The 25,592-nt window shown below is 47.5% G+C and overlaps 1 protein-coding gene across 7 annotated transcripts in view; it reads right to left on the bottom strand.

Annotated features, from left to right (window-relative positions):
- BLTP1 (bridge-like lipid transfer protein family member 1) overlaps nt 1–25,592 on the bottom strand; it is a 126,944-nt gene that overhangs the window by 21,401 nt on the left and 79,951 nt on the right. For 4 of the 7 annotated variants that reach the window (XM_054563454.1, XM_054563462.1, XM_054563478.1 and 1 more), the window contains 17 exons: nt 23,709–23,953; nt 22,974–23,079; nt 20,017–20,114; nt 19,103–19,288; nt 17,957–18,125; nt 16,310–16,521; nt 14,850–15,048; nt 12,201–12,260; nt 10,179–10,405; nt 8,727–8,927; nt 8,409–8,539; nt 7,033–7,156; nt 5,280–5,389; nt 4,535–4,625; nt 3,978–4,040; nt 1,564–1,808; nt 794–1,009 (listed from right to left, as the gene is read on the bottom strand). In XM_054563454.1, the coding sequence (XP_054419429.1) occupies nt 794–1,009; nt 1,564–1,808; nt 3,978–4,040; nt 4,535–4,625; nt 5,280–5,389; nt 7,033–7,156; nt 8,409–8,539; nt 8,727–8,927; nt 10,179–10,405; nt 12,201–12,260; nt 14,850–15,048; nt 16,310–16,521; nt 17,957–18,125; nt 19,103–19,288; nt 20,017–20,114; nt 22,974–23,079; nt 23,709–23,953 (2,683 nt within the window). The remainder of the gene's footprint in view (nt 1–793; nt 1,010–1,563; nt 1,809–3,977; nt 4,041–4,534; nt 4,626–5,279; nt 5,390–7,032; nt 7,157–8,408; nt 8,540–8,726; nt 8,928–10,178; nt 10,406–12,200; nt 12,261–14,849; nt 15,049–16,309; nt 16,522–17,956; nt 18,126–19,102; nt 19,289–20,016; nt 20,115–22,973; nt 23,080–23,708; nt 23,954–25,592) is intronic. The other 3 variants (XM_054563488.1, XM_054563469.1, XM_054563496.1) reach the window with 3 other exon arrangements.

Raw genomic sequence — 25,592 nt, forward strand, 5'->3', positions numbered from 1 at the left:
GGGGCACGTCCTTGGGTGAGGACTAAGAAAAAGAGCTTCCTTCAGCAGACAGTCCACTTAAAGACCTTTTATTATGGATCCACAAACACAGGAACGGTCAACAGACGGTGTGAGGAGCCCAGGGCTGCTCTCGCGGCTTCAGGGACCAAGAGCTTCCGCCCTCTAGTTCCATCTGCATTCCCGTACCTCCCCCCACCCCAGCCCCCACAATCACCTTCTTCTTATTTGCTTTCAGGTCAGGAAGGAAATGCAAAAGAAAAATCAGAAGAAAGAACGGTCTAACATCCAGCCTCTTCCTTCACAGCACCAGTTGCTTATTGATGGGAGCAAATGGCAAAGCCGCAGTTACACCCGGGAACCATCCCAGCACACGGAGGCCCCTCTGTGACAGGGACCCAGTCTTTCTTATTTTTCAGTGAATTAATCAAAATTCTCAGTAACCAAATATTCCCGAGGGCAACACTGCTCTCTAAGATAGAAGTGTGCTCAATACAAGGGCAGTGACCCGCGGAGAAATTCACACTTGTTTAAAGGAGAATTCCAAAGATGGAACTATTTTAATTAAGGAATTTTCTAGACTCTAAATCAGATCTCCTTTCCTAGTTGCTCAAAAATATTACCCACTTGTCTACAGAAACAGTGCACTACACAAATAACCACTCCCACGCTGTAGCTTTGAATAGCCTGAGCTTTAAATCTGCACTTCGGGATGTGGGGAAAGCTCGTGAACGCCGCAGCCATCAAACTGCTGCCAAGTGAGGCCACGCGCGCCCTCCTCGAAGCAGCCGCTCACCTCCGCAGGCTGATGTCGTCGTGCTCCTGTAGGAGGGTGGTCGGGTGGAGCACACACTTCCCACTGTCAATTTCAACCCGTATGTCTAGTTCAAAGTCGATGTTTCTCTCCGTAGCTGTGCCGCTGAGGCCCCGGTTGACGGGCGCGGGGGGCCAGCGCTCCGTAAACAGCTGGTGAACGGCAGCAAAGCCCGAGGCTTTCTTACGAGACGTGTGTCTACAGAAAGAAGCATCGGTCACCACGCTGGAGTGAAGCGGGAAGGGTTTGAGCAAACTGTTCTCCAACGGGCGACGGGAACCGTAGTCTGTAAATGGGCTGTACTGTGCCGTAAGTTCACATGTAATACTCAACTTGCTCACACTAATCGAAGTTTCCCCAGGTGTAACAGAGTTGCTTTTTATTCCACACCCACATTCTGGGAGCTATGACCGTGTGCCCGGCCGTGCGCCAAGGGCACAGGTGCAGTCTCAGCTCCAGGGCCAGGTGAACGTGAGTGTGGGCACCACACTCCACGATTGGGATGGGGCAGGATTTTTCAAATTTTGCACATCACCCCAGATTTGATTAAAAGACAGAAGCACAGGGAAAGAGAAAAACAATGCTCCACGGGGTTGCACTAGGCTGCACACCACAGCCACGCCTCCGGGTCTCGCTCCGCTGGGCACATTAGGATTTTTTTCTGTGAAGTTAACAGTTGTATGCAATGCTTTAAGCTCAGTCCCAGATTCAGAAGTGTTACCCAAGGGTCTTCAGGCAATGGGGCTACTCACGAGGGTTTCCTGTAGATGTAAAACCTTTCCTTCTCGTGGTCTTCATCCTTCTCGGAATCCTCGCTCGAGGAAGACAAACTGTCGTCCCGCCGGCCGTCCTCCGGCTGGAAAGCAGCGCCTGGGGGGAAGCCTGGAGTCCTGGGGGCCCGGGACCCGGAACAGGACCCTTCGCTGCTGTTGGGCAAGTAATGGGAGGGGCCATCGATGGTGACTGACAAAAGGTCCAGTTCTGTCTCCTCCGGAAACTGATGGTAAAAAGAGGAAACATGAATCAGGTTCAAGTGACAAGCCTCTTCTCGATTAAAAAAAAAAAGATATACATTTAAGCATTGAAAAATTGACCTAGAGTCAAATTTCCTCGCTTTGAACGGAAAGAAAGGCCGGCTTTATGAATGTATGTAATGGCCCAGCAAGGAAGGAAACGGAAGGTCAAACCACAGAAAGTCACACCCCCGACACAAGAAACACCAGAGTGAAACTTTACTTAGATAAGCGTATATTATCATATTAATTAGTGCCAAGCGCAAGTTAAATGCGCTGCAGAGACAAAGGAAACAATGATCCACTGCACCAGCAGGGCAGGAAAGCTTTAGCGACGAGGAGCGGCGCACCGTGCGGAGCCACAGTGCCAGCAGGTGCCCAGTGGGTGCGGCCTGGACCAGCGAGGCCTGCGCAGCTGACGTCGGCAAGCAGCTTGCAAATGAAGGCACTACCCCATCAGACTTAAGAATGCCATGCACTAGGGCGGAGAGTTTGTATAACACCATGTCACTGAGGATTGCGACCTGTGGCCACTGTATTTAAGTAGTTCAAAGAAACAACAAAACTGCCTAGGACCTATTTTAGATGCCCAATTTTAAGAGCTGATGACCAACGTGCTAATAAGCCTCTGTCAAGTGTGATGTGCAAGGTAAGCAATTTATTGCTGCTAATACTATTAGATACCTAGTGAAGTTCTAATGTCCTAATTCAAAATTTCAAACATTTGCAGCAGTCACCTTTCTTTTACTTTTTATAAGATGCACGTTAGCAAGTAAATCAGATTTTACGTATCAGAACATCTTCAATTTTTAAAACTATGGTAAGAAATTACGTAGATAAATATCCCTTTGTCTTATATTCATTTTTATTTAACCATGCCTAATGATTCATTTTATAATTTATAATTTTTATATACTTTTATAAACAGCACACACTGTTATTTAAAAGTACGACTTGACTCAATTCAAATATTAATGCATTTAAGAATCACTTAATCATTTTCCAGTATATACACATATTGAATTGTTATGCTGTGTACTTGAAACTAATATTATATAGCAATTATATCCTTTTAAAAAAACAATTGGTAGAATCCATTAATTCACTGTAAACGATTTATTTCCAAGTTCATTTTTAGAAAAAGGATAAGTTTATCAAGCTCAATGTATTACAATCTAGTAGTTTAAAACAAAATTCAGTTTAACCATATTCAGTGCAACTATAGGACACACAGGGTCCAGAGGAAGGAAGGCCTGCTTGGCTGTGGTTGGTGGGGTAATCATATAGGTGTAATAATGTATAGTTTTAATTTGAACATTTCACCTAAAATGTCATATGGTGTGCTGGAGTGTGATATTGTCATGTTACAGAATTACGTGCTTATGATTTTGCAATAAAAGATTTTGTAATAAAAAGGGCTGTGATTTGTGCCGGACCCTGTGTTTTGAGTGTAGCGTAAAAAAGTCGAGAAGGGAAACTAAGTGTAAGTGGAAGAAGTGCCAGTTTTTAAAAGTAACTTGATAATTTCTAGACATAGGTTTATAAAACTGCTATGTAGGTACATTTTTAAAATTCAGTTTTACTTTTATTACTTATTTAGGAAAAAATATCTGGCTCCTATATGTGTTACTTTGACTTATAAATTATGACTGTGTAGCACAGTCTCCATACTATTTTGAAAATGAGAATACTTTTCTAAGTGGATTGTTTTTATCCATTTTTTTATACCAGTGCCTCAAAAGAAATAACATTCAATGATTAATTTGTTGTTCTGTGATAGGTTTGATTTTAGTTTGAACTAGTTAACTAATTTTTTTAAAGAAAATATTCATTTTGTACTTGAATATGTGGAAAAGAGATTCATTTAAGGATTAGCAAATAACTGTTATAAAATTGCATTTTTTGGTTTACGATTTGGTTGAGTTCATTTAGCCTTTCAATTTTAAAGATTAAAAAGTATTAAACTATGAAGAGGATAAAACTAAAATATATTTATGCAAGAGCTTCTGTAACTCAAAAAATCTTAAGCCTTTATGTAAAATATTTTTTGAGGTCTGAGGTTAGTATGAAATGAGAGGAAGACATTTTGAAAGAAGATTTCCAGGGTGGTTAATTAGTTCTAAAGCAGAATTTATGTTGTTCTTAAGAAGTACCTGAAAATACCCTTCCCCAGGAGAGCTGGACTCTGGTGTGCTTGCCCACACTGTTTTTCTCAACTTAAAATAATAAGAAAATTTATAAAAACTCAAAAAAAAATGGTTTAAAAGTAAATATACAAAAACCAAAACAAACATTTTTAATATGCTACTAAATTTGAATGTAACTTTGAAGCTGACTTTCTAACTTCTGGTTTCTGCTATTATCTGTATGTATTTTACACTAAAATACAAAAATAATAAGATACATAAATACATAAACTGTCCACATACACATGCATGTATGAGACCTAGTTTAGTGTGGATTTGCAACTGAAAGAAACTTTATTCAACAGAACGTTTCTGCCTAAGAGCAAGCGGTAGGGTCTTTATGCCACGCGTGAAACTCGCTTGCAGGCGGCGCCCTGCTGTCTAGGCACTGCCAGACGCCCCGGCCGCCCCAGCCGCCACGGCCCACACGGGGCTGCAGGGGGGATTCGTATTTTGAAGTGGGACAGCTATTCCAGCCGGGCACTACTTAGCGCTGTGCATCGAACCCAGAAAGCCCCTCTTACTGTATCCTGGATGTTGAACGTCACCCGGGGCCCGGGAGATGCTGCGTCCACACGGATTTCCGGAAGCTCCTCAGCGTCGCCTACTCGAGAACTGTGAGCGAAATGTAAAGTTACAGAACATTAACATTTCTGTTTTTAAAAAAAAAATCCCTGGATTTTATAAAGCCTGATTAATGCTATTATACTCTATTTGTAAGTATTCACCTTGCCCAGGGATTGAACTTTTGGTATTGCCCTCCTTACTTTTTAGCATTGCATGAAAAACACTCAGTGTTTTGCTGACACAAGGTCTTGTGAAAAAGAATTTACAATGTTTACTTTACAGTGCTCATTTATTAGTAAAACAGTGTTATTCTTCAATGCATAAATTCCTGTGCTAAGCGTGCATGGAATCACATGTTTTCTAAAGTGACAAACGCAGAGCAACGGCTACCGACAGGCATGCTCTTCCTTCCGTGGACAGTCCGCTGGTCCACATGTCAACTTGCCTAGGAAGCACCATTCCCGAGAAGCACAGAGGAGTGCGGCACACACGTGATGAAGGAGTCCCTGAGGCGGACTCCTCCGCTGGCCTGCACCTGGCGTGGCCAGTGCGGGGGTCGCTGGGCCCACTCTGGCGTTCCCACCCGCAGGCCGCCCGCAGGACAGGAGCGGCGGGGCGGGCCTGGGCCTGCGCCGGAAGCGGGGGATGGGGGGCCGAGGGGGGCGGCGGGGCGCTGGGGGCCCGGCGCCGGGCGCACCTTACCTTGCCCTTTCCATGCGCTTCAGAGGCGGCCTCCCAGAAGCGGAGACGGTCTTGGACCGGCTGTAGCTCGGCTTGTAACCCAAGCCCCACTTGTCCTTCAGGGAAGCAGCCTAATGGCAGGGGAGAGAAACGAGGGCGGCTGTAAACCACGACGACCGGCTCGCCGTTCCCCCAGGTCAGGGACAAGCGACTGGAAGCGTCGCTTCCCAGCGCAGACGGGCCAAAGCGGAGTGTCAGCCCGTCAGCCACTCTTCAGTCCTCGTGTCCGTGGAGAGAGGGCACAGGGCGGCACGAGCCACCGGCTGGCCTGAAACGGACGGGGGGCAGGGTGAGCGGCCCAGAGAGAAGGTGGCAAGAAGGGTGACAGTTAGAAAGGAGAAGAGAATTACGAGGAGGGAGGGAAAGCACCCTGATCACCTCAAGCCCCATCTACGGGCAGCTGGGACAGGCCCCCACGGTGGCAGAGGAAGGCAGCGGCGGCTCCCACGCTCTCTGGGCCTCCTAACGTGGGGCAGGGGCTGGAGCGAAAGGGGCCCCGCGCAGAGGAGGCAGGCAACACAGGAGGGCTCGCAGGGCAGGGGCGACGCCAAGGGAGACACAGGTTAAGGGCGCACGGTTTCTCCTCCCCTCCCCCCGTCCTCTCTGCCCAGCTCTGTTTTCAGTCACTGCCGAGTGAGCGGGAGCCGCACACAAGCGCTACACAAGCGCTAATTTAATTTTGCTGTATGGCCATGGCTACATAAAGCACAACTTCTAAATACAGAACTATGCCTTTATTAGTATCAGAAACCAGCGATGGATAACTCAAACTGGATTATACATTTAACTTAAATCAGTACTTCAGAACGAAATTCAAACTAGGTTGTCCGGAACTCTGGGGGTGGTCAAGGGAAGAAAGCTCAAGCCAGTCAGCCCAGGTCCTTGTCCCCTGCTCCTCTGACCCAACAGCTCTGAGTCCATCTGTCTGTACGTACGGGGGTGCCCGGAACCCCGTTCTGGGAAAAAGAGATGGAGGGTTCTACTGTTTACTTAAAAAAGGTTAAAGAACCCATTTATCTATTTTAAAAAAGTGAGTTTTCCACTAATAAGGCCCAAAGCAATCTACCTCCACTCGAATAAGTTTTAGAGTTTTTTTCTACTATGTGTGTAGTGTACCTGCATATTTATTTCCATTGTTCAGCAATCAGGCTAAATTCCAGAAAATGTGGTGGGTAGTGGGGGTCAAAGATAAATAACTTGCTCTTAAGAGACTCAAACTCTAGTGCAGGCGACTCAGTGAACAACGGGCCACGAGCAGAGGCCGCCACGCCGATGGACTGGGGCAGAACGGGCGTCTCAAAAGACTTCCAGTTCGGGGTCCAGACTGAAAAGAAAGGGCGCGTCAGGAGAGGCAGGCCAAACGCGCTGGCTAAGGGTGTAGGCGGAGGGTTTGCTTCGCGGCTGCGAGGGGACTGCTCGTGTAGAACTGTGGTCACACAACTCCACCTTCTCAGTGTCTCTGTTTCCTCCTCTTTAAAATGGGGAAAGTGAAACAAGCTCCCCACGGGGTTGCTGTAAGGACTTAATGGGCCGTTCGGCATACAGGGCTCTAACCGGGGCCTGGCACGCGGTGGGTGTGAGGTGTACGAAGCAGCTGGCATCATCGCCAACAATGCAGGAAAGAGAGAGAACAACTCAAGTGTCATCATAAAGTCTCAGAAAGTAAAAAAGAAAAAGTCTACTTTAATAAAATTCTTGGTAAATGTTGACTCACTCGCATACTGGACCTCCGCAATTTTTTGCGAACGTCTCTTCGAATATCATTCACAGCAACAGACTCTAACTGTTGGTAACGCTGAATTTCTTGGTTTATGGTTCCTTCACTTGCACCTAATTTTCTGGAGGCAAAACAAATATGGCAATTAATGTAAGGAAGTTAAAAAGTAAAACTGATTCATACTTGCTCCTTCTCAATTCTTTCACTTTTTAGATTATCAAAGATTATGTATGAATAAGCCAAAATCCTCCACGAAGTTCACACTCCTACTAGGCAAACTGTAGAAACGGGCTCTAATATTTTAGGAAACGGTTCTCGCTGATTCCTGCGTCACGTCTGTGGCCACCTTGGGGACCTGCTCTGCAGAAAAACGCTGGCGTATAAAGTCCTACCTATAATTTAAGCCTCAAGGAAGAGCTTAGGGGAGGAAGTACATATTTGCTTCAAGTCATTTTTTCCGCCCAAGAACAAAACTTAAACTATAATGCAAGTCAACAGGAAAATGTGAATCACTGTATCATAATTAATTTACAGACACGCTTTCAGGTTATACCTTTCATTGTAAAAAATGCATCTATTTGTGTAAAGTCCTTGAATTTAAAAAAACCCACAGGTACAGATACATGAGGATTAGAAAATATGAGGTATGACTATCATCTCCGGGAAAACAAAATTTCAAAGTTTGCCAAGAAGAGTCTTCTAGATGAAGTATTTGCTCATACCACCCAGCAGACAAGAGATACAGAAAATAAATTACTACCACGCCCTCCCGTGGACCGGCCCGACGCCCGCCTCAGTCCTGGAGAAGCACTCGGACAAGCAGGCCGCCCAGCACGCACTTGGAATCCAGACCACACAGGCTCAGACTCTAATCCTCATCACCCCAGTCAGTTTTCTCAACCATAAGGTTTGGAAAATGCCACCTAACCTTACAGAAGTGTTGTGGAGGTTAAACTGAGGTAACATGTCAAATGCGCAGTAGGTGCTCGATAAATGCGCAACTTGTTTCCTCTCTCAGAAAGGTGCACTCCTGAGATATCATTGTTACCAGGAGATAGATGGGTTCACATTTGCACGTGAAGGTACACATGAGTGTCCGTGCACAGGTGGCGACACGTATGGGGACATGAGGTCCGTCGCATGCTGCTCAGCGGGAAGAGCCGCAGCGGCAGGAGACCAGGACTCGGGCTTGACCCTGCAGCTGCCAGACGCGCCCGCCAGACGCGCCCCCTCAGGCAAACCGCCAGGCCTCTGCACCTGCGCAGCTCCCTGTGCACCATGGGGGCTGCGCGGGCCACACCCGCGCCCCACCCCAGGCCCGATGGCTCCACCTCCGGGCGGCGGAGCGCGCCGTGAAAAGCCACGGTACGTACTTCAGGTCATCTATGACTTTGGCCTGCTCGTTCAGCTCCCTGATGTCCACGATGCGCTTCATCAGCTTTCTGCCCCGCAGTTCCCCCGGCTGGCTGCACGGTGCTCCTTGTCTTCGATACTCTACAGCTTCCTAGAAAGTCAAAGCGTGTCTGTCGGTACCATCCTCTGGCCACACAGCAAGTCTACTCTATCTCAAAAGTGGCACAAATCAAAGAGGCATGCAAGAATCAGAGGCATCTACAGGAGACGGATGATTGGAATTCTCCAGTGATTGGCATCCCTTGGCGTCCACAGGAATCTACTTAGTCGCCACCTACGTTTCCCCAAGAGTGGGCTCTGCACACTTTCACATGGGCCTGGCTAGACCGAGGGGAGGCCCCGGGCCCGGGCCCACACAGGTACTCTGCAGGGACCGAATAGCGCTGGTGCGGGGGCGCCAGGCCGAGCAGGTGATTTACAAGTCGCTGCCCAAAGGTGAGCTTGTGGCCATCTCCACTTACTGAGCTTCCGTCTGAGCTCTAAATGATAAACAGGAACATTAATTTTTTTTAATGTATTTCCAAGAACAAAACTATTTCATGATACAATAGCTAAAAGGTAGTTTTAAAAATTTCAAAAAATCAAAAACTGGAATGAAAGCAGAGAATAAATGGAAATACATTCAACTTAAACGTCTACATTTTATGTGCGTGTACCCTGCTTTGGAGTATCATTTTTTTAACATCTTTACTTAGATATAATGTACATGTCATAAAACTCACCCATTTCAATCGCACAGCTCAGTGGTGTTCCGTGGACTCACAACGTTGTGCAACCATCATCACAATCAGTCCGGAACATTCTCACGGCCCCACGAACGAAGCCTCGCAAACGTCGGCGGTCCCTCCCAGTCCCCTCCCAACCCCGACGCTCCCAGCCCGAGGAACCACTAATCTGCTTTCCATCTCTACGGACTGGCTGCACTTCGAATGCCAGTGTGTTACCCGTAGTTTAAGGCACAAGTCGGTGGGCAGACGTTATCATGAAACAAGAGCTCAATTAAAAGACAGTACAAAGTGAGACCCAAAAAACCCCAGAATTTATTTTTAAAAATGTGTATTTATTCTTCCATGTTTAAACTTCAGTCAACTTCAAAGTGCTCTCCATTTGATGCAATGCACCTATTGAGACTTTTTTTCCACCGCTCAAAACAGTTATTGAACTACTCGACTTTGATGCCTTTTAAGGCCTCTGCCGTTTTTGGTTTCACCTCTTCCACATCGGCAAAACATTTCCCTTTGAGGACTTTTCTTATCCGGATGGAAAGAAAAAGTCACTTGGCAAGAGATGGGGTCAATGGGGAGGGTGGGGGACAGGGGTCACGTCATTGTCAGTCAGAAACTGCTGAACCCTCAGCGCGGTGCGGGCAGGTGTGCTCACACATCACCGGTCGTGAAACGGGCAAACGTGTTGGAAGAGTCTTCAAAAAGAATTCACTGAAGCCGAACCCAGCCTCTCACACCACCACCCGCTGGGGCACTGACACAGATGGGTCCCTAGCTCACTCACCTACTGGGGGAAGCCTGTACTACAAGGGGCCTGCCCTCCAGAAGATAATTCGGGGGTTTTTGGGGTCTCCCCTCGTATTATGACGTTAAAAACAACGTTATGAAATGAAGACGCAGGAACTACCAGTCCTTTCCTTCCTGCACCGTTAGACAACCACAATGTGGTAACACTGAGTTAACAGCACCCTGTCTCAGGACACGACCGCGAGCGAGGCTACATACAGTGTGGACGGTGGGGGACATAGTGTCCACTTCGTCCTCGTCCGACAGGTCGCCGATGTTCATGGAGTTCAGATCAGCGATGTCATCTACGTCCTCCTCGCCGGTCAGGGTGGTCAGGGTGTGGCCCAGGGCGTTCAGCCGCTTGCCGATGTTGGGGTCCATGTGCACGTCAATCCCGCACATTTTCCACAACACGTTGAGGGTCCAGGTTCCGGCACTACTGCTCTCTGTTTCAATAGAGAAGTGACATTTAAATAACTGTGTATTTCCGGGATCTAACGGTGACGGCCCGCGGCACCGAGGCCTTGATGGTACGGGGTGCCCCGTGGCCGCCTGGGCCTGGGATTCCTCTCCTGTCCCATCCTGTGGCTGAGGGCCAGTGGCCGTGGCCCTTGTCACGAGCCAGGCTAACTGAATAGTCAGCCTGCTGAGGGTCCGTGCTGCAAAGCCAGGAACCTGCCCAGACTGGAGAGCTCGGTATCCCTCTGTGGCGAGGGCGCCGGGCCCCGCGTGGCTGGCAGCCACGTGCCCACCAGGTGCGGGGGCCTTGGGGAGCGAGCAGGGCTCCCCAAGGAGGCAGACAGAGCTGCTGAGCCCCGCTGACGCGCAAGGTCCTGTTCCCACCCTTCCCAGGGGCCTCGGCACGGCCTGTGGCCTGCAGCTGTCCTTCTAACGTCCCCCCTTTTGATTAAGATAGTTGGGGTGGCTTGCTGTCACTTGTGAACAAGAGTCCTGACAGAGACATTGGTGGGACCTCACTCTCAACACGTGTGCACCCCCGTCTTCGACTTTCCTTCTCCTTTCATTCCGGACATGTTCTGACCTTTCCAGTCCCGCCAGTGGGGCCGGTCACCTTGCCGCGTGGGGATATCACCTAGCACACGCACAGAGGCCAGGCTTGCTGAGGACAGGAGGGAGCAGCAAGAGGGAAGGAAAGCTACGGGCCTCAATCAGCTCCCCCCACCCTGGGCACTTAAGAGCCCCCAGTAAACACCTCCCTTTAGTTCACCCTGATAGTGCACTGTGCTGTCAGCTAGTGCAGGCGGCTGATTACTTCTCTGGGTGTCTGCGGCCTAGTTTGCAGGGGTTCCCTCCTCCCTAGGTTCTTGAAAGGGTCCCTTTGACGCTGCAACCACTTGCTTTCTTGCTCAGGATTCAGGAGCTTTCTGGCTGTTCTCCTAATCAAGTTCCAAGTCCTCATTTTGGGATTTAAGCTGTTCCTCATTTTTTTTTTAAGATTTTATTTATTAATTTTTAGAGAGGGGAGGGGGGGAGTAAGAGGGGGGAGAAACATCGTTGTGTGGTTGCCCCCCTTGTGGCCCCTCCTGGGGAGCTGGCCCGCAGCCCAGGCCTGTGCCCTGACTGGGAATCGAACCAGGGACCCTTTGGTTCGCAGGCCAGTGCCCAATCCACTGAGCCACAGCAGCCAGGGCTCCCCATCTTATTTTTCACATCACTGTGTCCCCACCAGTTGGGACACTACCACCAGACACTGTGTTCTGCCATCACGGCTGCCGACATTCTCTGCCTGTTTTCTGTGACCTGCACCTCCCAGTTTTTGCTTCAGAAACAATTTTATCCATCTTTCCAGTTTAAGTGCATGTTCTGCCACGAAGCTTCCTCTGATCCTAGTATCCTTCCAAATTTGGAAATGTTCTCTCCCTCCTATAACTGTCAATAGAAACTGAATTTTATATTTTATTGTACTTATAATGTACTGAACTTTAATTATGCCACACAGCCTTAACTACATTATTAAAACAAATTTACAGAGCAGAAAGTATATCTTATTTTTATTTGTCTTCCCTAAGCATTGGCAGTGTATCTTGTGCTGGGCAGATGTCTCACTTACAACTGTTAAATAAAAATATGCTGATGATCGTTACACACAGTTTTAAAATTTCGGGAATACCAGAGGAAGTTTAAGGATCCTCTCCCCCTCACCGTAAGGGCAGAAAGCACACATGAGGGCAGAATCCCCCCCGAGACAGGGAGCAAGAGTGACAGCGAATATGGACCTACCGGCCGCCGCCTGTCCCGTGGTCCGGGAGCACACTTCGTAGGTGCCGTCGGGAACCACACCTGCACAGAAGGACCCAAAATGGTTGGCGAGGAAATTACGCTGGCGACCACAGACTGCTGAAACTTTCCACCCAGAGAGTGTTGCCTACACACAACCAGGACCGCTGGCCCCACTAGGGTTCCGTTTCTAACCTGTAGACTGAAAGGGCTGCCTGCCTCCAAGACTCGTGATACCCATTTCGTATCTCTCGTATTTTATCCTGTAATTGCAGGCATTTCTCTGTGGTTTTACCTGCACCTTCTGCCTGTGATGCCCCTGTCTGAGTGACAGCACCTGGCTGATTCGGAAGCTCTAGTTCCCGGGAGCTGCGACCCTCTGAGCCACCAGGAGCAAATGGCGCTTTAAAGCAGATGAGCAGCTGCCCTGACGCCCAACTCAGCAGGTCGCAGACCCGCCCCCCCCCCCCGACCCCGGGGCATCCCGCCCTCGAACTCTGACCCATCTCCTGCCACTTGGCTTTCACTGGTGACGTGAGCTTCAAAAAAGTTCAATCTACAATTTTAAACAGTAAAGGACATGCCATCCTTGAAACAACTTTTAAACAAAGTAAAGTCTAGTGACAGAATTAAAATCCCTTCTCAGAAATTTTTAATAGAGACCAAACTTGACTCTAAACCCAAGAGTACATACATCTTAAATGAAATGTCCTCTTGTGATTACCTCTGTATCTTAAATGGGTATCAAAATGTTACCTGAATGAGTTGGAGAAAAACTACTACTTATTTTGGGAGAAAGGGCCTATTAAGTGACAATTTCTATTATGTGGTTTTTATTTTTAAAATAGTGCCAATGACTTTAAAAATCTAAATTATATTTTTGAACCATATGGTACCTGTGCTTCACACACATTTATAAAATAAGGAAGAACTAGATCTTGTTTCAGGGCAGAAGACACCCAACTCACCTTTACAGCCACAGTTACAATTCAGAGCGAAAGAAACTCAGGTTACCCTCTCAAGTCTGAGAATGCTGGAATGAAAACCAAACCTTGTAACACTCGAGTAACATAATTGAGGCCAAGGGAAAGGAAGAACCAGTACGTAAAAAAAGAGTGAAAAACTTGGAATTTCCAATTCCATTAAACATCAAAGAATCTTCTAAAATTAAGTTTAAAAAAAAGACTAAAGATCACGTAAGTTCCCAGGACGCAGAGCCGGACGGGCGCCTGAGGACGAGGGCGCCGTTCAGAGCCGCCCGGCCCCTGGAGGCCCCCGGGGGCGAGGCCTCTGCACAGGGCCGCACCGCCAGCAGGGGCGGCCGCGGCTCGAATCCAGGACTGCCAGGCTCTGGGGACCGAATGCCGCCAGCTGTTAACACAGAGCTCGGCGTCTTTCAAAGGAACTGAATGGTTTATGTAACTCTTCCAAGTTCATGTTAATGAAAAGCGTCTAAGATTTACTATCTCCTTACAGGGCCCTTTGAACTCTTTCTACATTCTAAACATTAGATTGGCCACTCTAATTTTTACTGCATTTCCCAAAAAAACATTATAGGGGACGTTTGACTGGGCCAGCTTTTTCCTACAGCAGAATTTTAAAATGATCTATAAAAAAAAAAAAAAATCCTAAAGCGCACTCCTCCTGTTCTTATTGCTCTGCCCTATACTCTTTTCCTTTTTTTTTTTTTTTTTTAATATTTTACTTATTTATTTTTAGAGAGTGGGAAGGGAAGGAGGAGAAGGAGAGTGGGAAGGAGGAGGAGAAACATCAATGTGAGAGAGAAACATCAATCCATGGCCTCCCATACATGCTCCGAGGTGGGACCGAGCCCACCAGCCAGTCACGTGCCACGACAGGCAATCACACCGGAGACTTTTTGCCTGACAGGGTGATGCCCAGCTCACTGAGGCACACCAGTCAGGGCTTCAACTCTTTTTTTTAAAAAAAAAATAGGAGTACATGTTCATTATATCTAAGTAGACTTACTTGGCTGAGAAATTTTAGTTCATAACCTTTCACTCTTCAAATATAATTTTTCTTCCTTATGAAGATTAATGATGCTTTATTAATCCTGCTATAATATTTAAAATATTAAAATAGATAAAATAAACCCCTACACCTTCAAAAGAGCATATGAGCACAGCTTTAGTTACCCCCCACCATGAGTGTCACGGAATCAGAGGAACTCACACGCTTGGTGCGCTGTGTCCCACACAGGGGCACACGGGGACTCGCCCACGTCCGTTCGGCCAGCCGCCTGCTCCTCGCTGACTAATGCGACCACTCTACGTTACAGGAGGAGCTGCATTTTACGTTTCTTTCACGACCCCACAGATCAGCGGCTTTATCGGGGCACGTGTGAATCAGCTGTGGATCTAGCCGGGCAGGGAGCAAACCTTCAAAGGCTGTACCGGCAACAAGAACGGCTGCTTGGCTTACTCACCAACACTGCAGAAAGCTGCAGTTTTCCACAAGTGAGTTCCAACATTTTAGAACAGAAACAGCCCTCATTTTACAAAGCCCAATGATATTCCTATATCTGAACATCCTTTACTTTAACAAACGAAGACATCAGGTTGTGGTTTTTTGGTTTTGTTTTTTTAGTTTTTAAAAACCCTACCCAGCACACAGAAAATAAACGCCACTCACAGGCATTCATCACCAGGTCCCCACGGACTTCCGGTTTCCAGTCGTCCCACGACGTCTCAAAACCGTCGGCGAAGCGGATGCAGAAGTTCTTGAAGTGCCCTTTGCTGACCAGGGACTCCGAGGAGCAGGCTGTGATGAGGGTGCTCTCGATGGTCAGCACCAGGGCAGAGCCGGCATCCAGGTCGCCCGTGTGATTGGACTGCAGGATGCATCAGAGGAGCGGTAAGACAGAGGGTGACAGCTTCTTAAAATTCGCAGTTTCTCTTAGGATTCGTAGGAGCAAAAACCCATAAAGGGTCAAGCCCAGTAAGCTACATTAAAAGGCAGCTTAGAAAGATGCCTACTTTTAAAAATTAGATTGCTCCAGTGAAACGCATTTCCATGTAGTTTGTTGTTTTTTTTTTAACTAAACTGGCAAAAGGCTAACTATCTACTTTTCTATCTCAAGCTTCTGTTTTTACTGTGGGGAGCGTCTGCTCTCATTCTCATCACCAGCCTCAGTGTGTGCGGCCTTCCCGAGACCTGTCCACGTGCCACGGAAAAATTGCCATTCAACTCCTGACACCCACGCGTATCACATGTTGCCGAACCTCAACCCAGAGTCTGTCTTAACACAGTCTTCCAAACAAAATGCTAAAAGATAAATTCATTCAATAACTGCTTACAGGTTATTTAAGATAAATTGTAACAGCAAAATATAGGCCTCTGTTCTTGTTATAAGTGCAACTTCTTGCTCTGAGAGGCTTTGATAGCCTTTTCTCTCTCAGGCACATGAAAGTGCAAATACGTATTTCTGAAAAGTAGTCCCAAATTATGAAGAAGAAAAAAATTGTTAATCTTTTTTTAAAAAAGAGTGTATTTATCTTTAGAGAGGGGCAGTGAGGGAGAGAGAGGGAAACATCCGTGCGTAGCTGCCTCTCATGCGCCCCTTACTGGGGACCTGGCCCGCAACCCAAGCCTGTGCCCTGACTGGGAGTCGAACCGGCGATGCTTTGGTTCGCAGGCCGGCGCTCAGTCCGCCAAGCCCCGCCTGCCAGGGCTGAGGGAAAACTTCTTGCTTCATCCAGGTGCACATATCCCTTGGAAGTGTCATCACCATTAAATATCAGTTAAAAAGCACTTTGGAATTCCCTACCCTATTTTAGACGAGGTCACTAAACATTATTGAACAGTACTGTGCAATGTTCTTCTGCTTCTATTTTATCAACAAGTGCAGGCCGAAGGCTTCTCTGCTCACAAACAAGAACAGTAAAAAGATTTCGCAAACGAGGCCGCTTAGCGGTCGAGGTCAAGCGCGGACCTGGGAGACAGGCGCAGACGCGAGCCCGCCTGGAGGCCGGTGCGGCTGCGGGGCGACTGCGCTCCCTGCCCTGCCGGCTCACCGTGCCGCCCTGCAGAACGAGAAACAATGAGCGGGGTGGCCGGGCTCTGCGTGCCAGGTGCGGGTCCGCGCTCCCTACCTGCGCCGCGTTCGTGATCGGCAGGCAGATGCCCAGGTCGTTGACCGTGAGCTGCAGGAAGAGCGTCCCGAAGGCCTGGGCGGAGGTCTGCTGGATTCCGGGCAGCATGTCTACCACCTCCTTGGTGGCCATGTGAATGTCCTTGTGCAGAGCCATCCGTTGCTCATTCCAGTTGTCGTAGGCGGCCTTGTAGTTCAGCCAGAACAGCACCGCTTTTGAAGATTAAGGCAGGGAGGGAACAAAATTTAAATCAAAGCTGTAAGCTATATGGCAAGTAAACCTCAACAGCTGCAAACCCCCACTGATTGATATAATTCCTCCCAGGACACTGCAGCATTAGGGCTAGAGAGGACCTGAGAGGATAGAGTCCACTTGACAAGTGAAAAAAATGAAGCAGAAAGCAGACAGCTGCGAAGTGGCAGAAGGAAGACACAGTCCGGTCCAGTCATTCCCTCAACGAGCGTCCGTGAACCGCCTGCTGCATGCCAGGTGCGGGAAAGGGACACAGCCAGAAACCAGTGTGGCCCCTGGCCGCGCAGCGCTCGCTGCCACCGGCGTTAAAAAGGCCTGGAGGGGAGGCGCGCAGTACTAGGCACACGCACGTTACAAAGGTGGGATTCGGAGAAGAGGTCAAAGACGCATGAGCATGAGCAGGTAACAGGGCTGGATCTGTAAGGAAACCTTTACCGAATGCAGCGTGTAGGCGGAGCCTGCAGAGGAGGGGGAGGAGGGGGGCCAGAGGAGAGGGAAGGCGGTGCCGGCAGGAGTGGAAAGTGCTTGAAGGCGTGCTGAGAGTGGGAGAGAGCTCAGGGAGGAGGGAAACGGAGGAACAGGCCCTGGATCCCGCAGAACAGCGCTACCCTGACACGCCGGGGGCAGCGTGCCAGCCGCGGCTCTCAGCACCAGCAACACCCACCACCGACTCATCTCCACCGGCTGCCTGCACGGTTCTTTGCCACGTCTGAAACACTTCCGGAATACTTACCAGTGTGCACGGCTTAGGCCCCATCTATCTGTTCAGCCTCAGTTCCCACTGTTTTCCTTCACTAAAGCTGCTGCTGAACGTCCTTAGAGCCCTGGGCTCGTACACCCGCATTCCTGTCCTCCCTCGTTGGCAAACGCTGATCCCGCTCCTGCCGTACCTGCCAGGGGCTGTCCTCGGCCGTGGGTGCCACGCCAACTGCGGGGAGCTTTCACTTCCTGCCCCCGGGGAAGGCCTAGCTCCAAGTCACAGCTGAAGGGCTGTGTCTCCCCTAAGCAGCACCTCGAGGCAGAGGCCCCCTGAGGGCTGGAGCACCAGCTCTCCAGCCGCCCAGCTCTGCCCACCTAACTGAGAGCCCGGAGGGCAGGCACTCAGACTGCACTTCTGGGCAGTACACGCAGGTGTCAGAGAAAAAGCAAACAAAGAGGATACCAAACAAATGCCTTTGTGGGTGAGCCAGACCAAAAATCTTAGCAAATAATTTTAAAAAGTAAAATGACCTTAGAAACTGAAGGGAATAAGCAAGAAACGCTTGGGACGCCCGCATTTCAGCTTTAGGGGCCAGCGAGCCGTCTCCCCAGCACCCGCACTGGCCACCGCGGGCCTGTCGTCCGGTGCCGCCGCCGCGGCCCCACCTGGGCCAGCAGGGCCCCCGCTGGCCTCACCTCGGTCGAAGGCCACCGGCTGCGCGTACACAATGGGCCTGTTCAAGGTGATGAGCACGGCCTCCCGGTCGGAAGAGCCGCTGATTTCTTCGCGGAGGGCGTTCCGCAGCCCGATTCTGGTTTTAAAATAGGCGACTTGATGAAAATCGGAGCCAGCTTCCTCATAGACCTAAATGGAAAGTTCAGTGAGGTCAAATCCTGAAAAATGTTCCCATAAGAGAAACTAAAGGTCTTTTTAACACCATTAACGGTTTTGTGCACCAAAACAACTATAGTACATTTTTCCCAATTTCATTCACCAATGATATATAGCTTACATTCTATACCATAAATACCTGAAATTCATATGCAATATGAATGGGTATTTAAGAGGTACCTATAAAGTCAAATATCAAGTTCATACAAAATCTAGGGTAAGGTCCGTACTCTGAACGGCAACGTGTTAAATGTTACAAGATAATTAGGTCCTCACTCCTCTTACAGTATTTTTATTTGAACAAATTACTATTTTCCTAGAGAGGACAAAAAACGTTTGTTCATTTATTACCACTACATATTCTTTAATATAAGCATTCAATTTTGAAACTGTGACTGGTACCCATTTAATTAGTTCTTCAAATCACAGAAGGAAAAGCTTAAAATCTACATAATTTTCAGCAAAATAAAAACAACAAAAAAACTCAACAAGTTGTGAATATTAATTTTTATAAAAGAGTCTGATCACCTGGTGTGTGCGCATGTGTGTGTATCAGTTGTGGGTATATGTATTTGTCAATACTATAGTGTACTTAAGAAACTTAGTAACATTTTAAGAATTTAGCAACGTTAGCACAGAGCATTGAAATAAGAACAATGTTTAACAAAATAAAGAGGAAATAAGCAAGTATTTATGAAGACACTGGACCAAGTTCCACATGACTGCATTTGCATGAAACTGTAACAACATGCCACCAAAGTGTTCCATGTAAAAGTACCCAGGTAATAGTGGAAAGGACTTCATAATAAGTAAATTACCATTACAATTCACAATCAGAAATTTTAGCTTAAGCGAAGCATTTTCATAAATACAGTGCCACTTAAAGTAGTTAAAACTGGCGTGCACAACATAAAAGCCACAGCCCTGAGGTCGGCAAGCCCTGCGCTCACCTGGTGTTTGACAATCTGTCCCAGCGCCAGGTTCAGGTCCACCTGGCACTTCCCAAACAGTTTCAGGTAGCTGCTGCTTCCTGGCGAGGCTTTGGTTTGAAGTCGGTTCGAAAGTTCCAGTTCAATCAACCCAGTTTCAAACCTCACAGCCCTCATTGACGGTGTGGTTGCCGTTACTTGAATACCCTACCCAATTAAGGGTCAGGAGGAACAAAGACTTCAGTCAACAACGTCTGCCCAGTCCAGTGAAACTTCTCAACATGTGATAAATAAAACGGGACACTTTAAAACATGTACAGGATGTCTAGTGAACTGATAAAACTGCCAGCATTCTTTGATCTCTCGTTAGTAGGGACTTTCTGGATATTAAATTTGATTTTAGTATTTTGTATTTCAAATCTAGACCATTCATGGGTTAAATACATTACAATTAAATAGCTATTTGGTTAGAATAATTTTTATTTTTAAGAACATGGATGTCTTAAATATTAGAAATATGAACCTTTTCTATTAAGGTATTACCATTAATTGGACAAATGTACAAAATATCTCTTGCAGAGTAATTTATAAAAGCAATTATTTAAAAAAAAAAGAAACGTTCACCAGAAGGGAGTACATTGTTACAGCCATATGCGTGGTACAGCCGTTCAAGGAGGTAAGGCTGATGAGAAGCTTCTGCACAGAGAGGCGTCCAAGGTTTTTAAGATGTAGGAATATATGCATACTGACCGATACAAATAGAACGAGGTCCTAAAGGATATTCAAACAATTGCTAAAACTTTCCTTTGAGTGGCTACGCATTACTTCTGTGTTGTGTCTGCCACGTTACATAGCACCTGAGTTGTTCTGTAACGAGCGCGCAGTGATTAATTAGAAAGAAGCGCCTAAGTGCAGCGCTGCTCTTCACACGTCACCTTGAACTGCAGGTTGAGGGAATAGAGGAGAATCTTGGGCTTCTCTCCGTCTGCTGCACCGTCATGCTCGTTCCAGAGAGGGATCGGCTGCTCCCCGCCTGGAAGGGGTTAAATAATTGAGAGTTGGGGGCAATTTATTTAAAAGGAAAAGCACTGTGTGTGTATTGACGACCCCCATAAAAGTTATTTTCTTTTCACTGATCAATAACCCAATCTCTGTGCCTGGTTAGGCTCACGGAGGCAGACACGTGTAAGACACGGGTGACGCCGCACATGCAGACATGTGTCAGAACATTTCATAAGGACTAAATTAAACCACTGCCCATGGAATGAAACCAAACGTGATTATACATCTCAGAAAATATATCTGAGGCAAAAAAAGTAAACTGGACTAATTTCTTCAATCAAAAATGTGAACTTTGTTGTTTATATTTAGATGGGCTATAAATAAAAGAAAACATAAAGGTGCAGAAGTGACAAATAAGGTAACACACATTAGTAATCAAGAGTGTGACAGCAAAGGCTTGCTCCGTAAAAGTTTTGAAAATAGGGGCGGGGCCCTTGGGGGCGCAGTCCCTGCTACCCGACATGTGTCGCCCAGCCCCGGGGCTTTCAGGGAGTAAGGCTCCAATCTTCTCACATGCAGCTTCTGGGTCTGCTTCTCCTCCCTTCATGCCCTACTGTGCACACCTATTTTTCAAATATTCTATTTTAAGATGAGCCATCTTTTTGTGGGCGTGGTGAGTTCAGCATCAGCCCAGGCAGCACGTGGGTGGGACGGGAAGGTTTTCCCATTAGGGACCACAGGCGCATCAAAAGAGCCCAGATGCAAACAGGCAAGAAAGCAGGTTTTAGTTGCCTGAGAGAGAAACTTCACCTTTTCTGGGGTTTCAAAATCTAAACCAGAGGTCCAGACCTACCCGATTAGTACTGTGGTAAGCAAGGCAGGTTAGTATTCTAGGAGAACAGAAGAGGAAAAATAGGAGGGAAAGCAGGGAAACAGGAGAGGCGGCCAGGAGGCTCGTCCCAGGGAAGGCAGAGGGAAGGCGGGCAAGGGCACACACACGGCCCACAGGGAGGGCGACGAGGTCTGCGCGTTTTAAAAAAACACAGAGGAGAGATGAAGGAAGACAAGGATGGAGGGACGGGGCAAGGGGCGGGGGACGGGGGGCAGCGAGCGTATTCAAGACCCGAGGGTCGGCAGCCCCGGGGTGCCACAGTTAGCGCGTCTGGGCTGAGGGAGACGCGCGGTCACCCCAGGCGTCTGAGTGGCTCGGTCCCTGCCCTCCCTCCCGCGCTGCCCCTCCATCATTCTTACACAACCCATGCCCAGCACGGGGGGGGCCTTTTCTTCCGGCTATAACTAAGTACCTCCTCTCTCCACCTTCTGTTTCAAATCCACGACCCTCTCTCCTACCCAAGCCTCATCCCCGATGAGCCTAACGCCCCAGAGCCGCACGGATACTATGTATTTTTCCCACCTGTCACTCACCCACCCCGTTCCCGGCGTCCCTACGCTCCATCTCCTGCCCGCACACCGGCGCTGCCCAGAGCACCTTTTCACTCCTGACTGCCCAACCTCACTCACAGGCCGCGGACGGGACGTGCACACACTGGGACACCGCGCGGCGGTGAGAAGAACCCTTGCGCTTGTGATGGCCCTGAGGGTGTTACGCTCAGTGAAGTAAGTCAAAGAGAAAGACAAATGAATGCCCTACAATCTCACATAGATGTGGAATCTAAAAATCAAAACTCACAGACACAGCAAACGGACTGACGGCGACCAGAGGGGACGGGGCTGGGGGCGGGGCCAAAGGTACAAACTTCCGGGTGTAAAAGAGCTCAGTCACGCGATGTCACGCGCGGCAGGGGGACTACACTCCGTAACACTGCACTGCATATTCGAAAGCTGCCAAGAGACTACGTCTTAAATGTTCTCATCACAAGAAAAAAAATTACAACGTTGTACTGTGATGGACGATAACTAGATCTATTACGGTGATCACAGTGTATACAAACATCATGTTGTTATGTTATACTCCTGAAACTAATATAATGTTATGTCAATTTAACATCAAAAAATCTATCTGTAAAAATTCTATTTGTTTTGTGTTGATCTATCACCACCTTGAGTATTTTTTCTCTAGTGTCGGAAAAAAACTCAAAATTTAAAGGCAAATGCTCCACCTCTTACAAAATCGTTACATAATCATTTTATAGAAATATCAGAGACATTATATTAGTCACAATACCTCCAGAGCTTTTTACCTCATCATGAACTAAAATTGTAGATGTGACTGAACTATTGTTTTGACCTGATTTTACTCATGCTGGTGATATACAGCCTCCACAACTGTTACTCAGAGTCAGCGTCTACCTGGACTCCTCTTCAAACTTCATTTTGTGCTTTAAAAGCCAATTAAACATTTTAAAAATCAAACATGTGTTTCCTGTTAAAATGTAAAACTGTGATTAAGAAGCTCAACTGTATTCTATTCTTGAGGGATAGCAAAAATATAAGGGTTGTTATATACAGTTTACCATGTAGGCAGCATAGAGTCACCTATAGATTACGGTGGCAACCTGAACATCGATCTAAATTTTGTTCCCAAATAAGTAAGATCAGTTTGGTTAACAGACACACACTAAGTTTGTTCTCTCCCTCTCCCCATCCCCCAGAAGGTAAGCATAAAGGAGCCCGGTGAAGTTTCTAAGTCATGACTGTATATATTATACATGACAAAAGTAATAAGCAGAAGAACCTGCAGGTGGGCAAGCGAGAAAAGGCACTCCTTGTCCGCAGGAAGTCACTCAACACTTACAGCCAAATGGCAGGATCGGCGCTAACCGCCCCCCCCGCCCCCAGCCCCCGCCACAGACCCACAGGCCCCACACAGCCCACGGGGCAAGCGCCCGCCACCAGGTGTTCCGCGCTGTGCGGGGTCAGGTCAGCTCACCGGAGACTTTCTGTATCACTTCGTTAACTTCCTTCATGAACACTTTCTGTACAAACACCAAGTGGTTCAGAAGATCAGTTGTGAGATTGTGTTCAAAAGAACCAACCTGCCAAATAAAACCAGAGTGTTAGGTTAACAACACTGCCGGCTGAAGAGCTTTAGATACACCTTTTGCTCACATAAGCAGCCCCGAATTCTGGAGGCAAACAATCACCTACATACTATTTTAATCAATACTGTGAAGAAGGGTTAAAGATATTCAGATTCCCCAATACTTTACTGACCCATTATGGGCCATTCCCCCAATTCTTAAAAAAATAACAGTAGCCAATAAGGTATAAAAAATCATTTGGAAATAAATGAAAACTATACTTTACTTATGTAACCTGCTAATTTCAATATTGAAATTTTGTCTGGAGTAGTATTTATTTTTCATGACCTCTGATGTACTGTTGGACCAATGAGTAAATATCTTAATAGAATGAGCCATGACGATACTGCAGAGGAGGATGTGAACCCTAAGTGAGAAATAATGAATTCAAACACATTTCAATAAACCTACAGGAAGGGACACAGACTCATGTGTGACACACATGCCAGATTCGGCACAGAATTCTGTTGGAATAAACGATTTAATAATCTGCCGTAAAAGTTGGGATCACTACACATCTAGGTACCCCTAAGGCTGGAAGACGACCAACCACAAAGAGCGAGGAAATGAGGAAGCGCCCTTACTTCCGCCACGCAGCGCAGGTAGTTGCCCTGCAGGTAGCAGCCCTGCCTGGCGGGCAGCTCGTCGATGCCCCACGCCTGGTCGGGGCAGCTGTCGTGCTCCTCCATCACGTACTTCCCCGACATGGTCACCGGGGGCAGGTTCAGGCTGGCCGACGGGGGGATGGTGGGCATGTCCGTGGCAGAGACTTTGGAGGTGAAGCGCAGCCTGTGGTTCGGCAGCTCAAACGTAAACCTGGTCTGCGCACCTGGAAGAGAAAGGGAGGCCACGGCTTCTTCGCTCAGGCGTGCGCTCGCGCACCAGCTCCTCACTCTGTTCAAAGGTGGCGCCTGAGAAAACTGTACGTGTACCCCAAAGCCTACATGGAAGGGTTTGGAAAGGACATTTTTTTCAATTTGCTTACGTTTCCTATCATTAAAAATATGTATCGTTGCTATGAAGGGCCAGCGAGTCAGCATCAGTGAGCCAGAAAGAATTACGCTCTTAGCCTGCTAGGGGCCCCGCATGGAATCAGGGGCCAGGGAAACACTTGCAAATGTTCTTCATTTCACAGACGGTGGAAGGGAAAGAAATCATCTTATTACAGGAGAGACAAAACAAGTAAGTCATGTGCAACAAAAATGCACTAAAAAGTAGCAGACGCCTTGTCAGAATCAGTACTTATCACTGGCTGTCACACATACTGTGTAACGGATACACACACGCTCCCCTCCCGACCAACCAAGCCCCTCCACCAACAGTGTTCCGCACGGCACCGGCTGGCCCCACTCCCTTGTTCATGACTCTGAAGAATCTTATTGGAAATAATAACAAGGTTTAATATGGTTGCTGAGTATAAGATTAACAAAGGGTCAAGTGCATTTTTTTACACACTGTCACCAGTTTAAAAAACACCATTTTACAAAATATACCACTTGCAGTAACTACCACCACAGATTAGGAAACTAGGTATCCAAGTAAATACCTTGCAAAAAATGCACAGAAACCTTAAGTAGAAAAAATTTTAGCTCTGTAGAAAAACAATAAAGAAAACCTAAAGAGACAAAAAAAATACATAGTCAGTAATAGGAGGGTTAAATATTGTTATCAATTCTCAATATCAATATTATCAATTTTCCCCAAGTAACTCTAAGGATTCACTTAAGTTCCTATACAAATCCAAACAGGCTTTTTTCAGAGAACTTCACAAACTGACTATAAAATGTGTATGAAGGAGCACAAATGAAAAATAAACAACATAACTCCTAAAAAGGAAAAGTCAGGCAGCAAAGCACTATTGCTGCAAAAAGGCCAAGGACACAGAGCCCCGAAGCCCGGAACGGACCCGCACACACAACCGCCCGACGGGTAACAGCGCCGGACCACGGACCGCGGACAGAAACCCGCCAGCCCACCCGCAGCGCGGAGGCTCTGCCCTGCAGGCTGCCCCCTCCACACCAGGTTAGAAACGCAACTTCCATATAGGTTGAAAAACATAAAAAGTAGAACTTCAGAACATTTAACAGGACGCATAGAAGAATACATTCGTGATCCTAGGAAGAGAAGCATTTTAAGACATAAAAGCACAGGTGATAGAGGAAAATGATGGCACATTCAACTACATTAAAGTTAGTATCTGCTGGTCAAGAGACAACTCCGAGCAGGACGAGAGCCTCCGACGGGCGATACGCTGTGTCCAACACTTGACATCAGAGGTTCAACACACAAAATTATAAAGGATTCCTGTGAACCAAGGAGAAACCAAATGACTCAATGGTAAAATGGGCAACAGACAAACAAGAACCATCAACAGGAATTTCACGGAAGTCGTCATATCTACAAACCCAGTTTCACGAGTAATCACAGCAATGGAAATTAAAGCCACAGTGGAAGGCTGCGCCACAGCG

The sequence above is a fragment of the Pteronotus mesoamericanus genome, unplaced genomic scaffold, assembly GCF_021234165.1.
Source record: "Pteronotus mesoamericanus isolate MK-2021 breed Mesoamerican mustached bat unplaced genomic scaffold, CSHL_Meso_final contig_163, whole genome shotgun sequence".
Taxonomy (NCBI): Eukaryota; Metazoa; Chordata; class Mammalia; order Chiroptera; family Mormoopidae; genus Pteronotus; species Pteronotus mesoamericanus.